Below are 1,497 nucleotides of genomic sequence, written 5' to 3'. Positions count from 1 at the left end.
TCACGGAAGGGCGGGCATAGCTCATTCAGTCAGGTAAAAAGACTGTAGGACACAGCCTAGTCTATTCTCTCTCTGTACTATCCAAAAGATCTGTATTATGCATCACCAAGAGCAAGGAAAAATACTTTCACGGAAGCAACCCATAACAAAAATTTGCAGCTAGAAGTACTTCTAATTATAAGCTCAATAAAGACACAAGTTACTCACTCATTCCAGTAAGTTCTCTTCCTCCTACGACATTTTCCTTCAGAGTTGTGAAGGAACATGGAATCGGGAGTGAAGGGATTTATGTTCACATGAGGTGTTTGTCTGATATCATCTTCTTGCTTCTCCGATTTCCCAACATTCATAAAAAGAGAGCCCCCCCGAAGTTTGACTGAGCTGGAGCCTATTCCTTGTGCTTTAGAAAGCAAACTCTATTAAAAAAACAAAAGACATTTGTATCCTCAATATTGCTTTAGACAGTCGGGTCATGCTTGAAAGCCATCTTGAAAGCCAATATTGTCTTCCTCCTCCTCTTCCTCCTCGCAGTCGCTGTGGCCGCTGGATGCCTTAACCAACTGATTCTTCCAGGTTCCACAGATAACCTCTCCAAGATAACCCATATAGGATTTTGGCACCTAATTTAAGAATCCCACTGAACCACAGGGTTCAGACCTTGTTTTGAGGGTCACAATCCACTTGACTCTTGCACCCCTAAAGGATCTGTTCCTGACTTGGTAAAAGATCAACACAAACCTTACTATTTCCAAGCATGTACCACTGATTTCTACCAGTGAAACCTCATTTCAGATGGGAGCTGCAGAAAACTAATTAACAAGGTTGCTTTCCTTGCACTTTAAGTCAGTTGTTTTCAATCCAAATCTATCGACCCCTAGGAGATTATCCCCAGGGATTATCCCTGGATTACTTCTAAAGGGCTATACGAAAAGTAATGAAGAAAGCAAGCCTATTGTCACTAGATTTAAATTCACTATACGGTGCTTTACATGAATGTTAAGTTCAAGAGTTAAAATTTCTTCTAAAAGTCTATTATTGACAGAGCTAGCTCTCTCTTTAAGCCTTCAAATCCATCAGTTTAATAGCATCGGCGACTCAAACAGCCTTTCACATTTAACGTGGAGCAGCGCAGACACTGAACTTGTACGGCAGTACTCAAACGACACACACCAATGCACCGACAGGCACGCAGGAGCAAGTTCCAACTCAAACTTTAACTTTCTGGTTGTAAAGGTACAAATGCCCCCACAACACTAAGTTTATTTTAGGAGTTTAATATTCTACTTCCACCTCTTTAAAAGTCTTTTTCGCAAAAGCAGGATAGTTTTATATATAAATAACATATAAAAGTGTATTTATAACGTTATATACACGTTTTATATGTATGTAAGTGACGATTATGCCACGCCCCCCGTCACTCTACGGAACAAAACGCACGACTGGAGAGGCGCAGTACTGCTTTCGCTAGCCCGGTCCCCCAGGCCATGGCAGCCCGGG

General features: G+C 41.5%; 1 protein-coding gene across 1 annotated transcript in view; it reads right to left on the bottom strand.

The window, feature by feature from the left end:
• Positions 1-410, bottom strand: part of WEE1 (WEE1 G2 checkpoint kinase) — a gene marked incomplete at its 3' end in the record, with an annotated part of 6,443 nt that extends 6,033 nt beyond the window's left edge. The window contains exon 1 of the mRNA XM_010188814.1: positions 208-410. Within this exon, the coding sequence (XP_010187116.1) occupies positions 208-350 (143 nt within the window). The remainder of the gene's footprint in view (positions 1-207) is intronic.
• Positions 411-1,497: the final 1,087 nt, after the last annotated feature.

This window comes from Mesitornis unicolor, unplaced genomic scaffold (assembly GCF_000695765.1).
Source record: "Mesitornis unicolor isolate BGI_N332 unplaced genomic scaffold, ASM69576v1 scaffold26297, whole genome shotgun sequence".
Classification (NCBI taxonomy): domain Eukaryota; kingdom Metazoa; phylum Chordata; class Aves; order Mesitornithiformes; family Mesitornithidae; genus Mesitornis; species Mesitornis unicolor.
The sequence above is the reverse complement of the archived record's forward strand: the minus strand, read 5'-3'. Positions and strand labels throughout refer to the sequence as shown.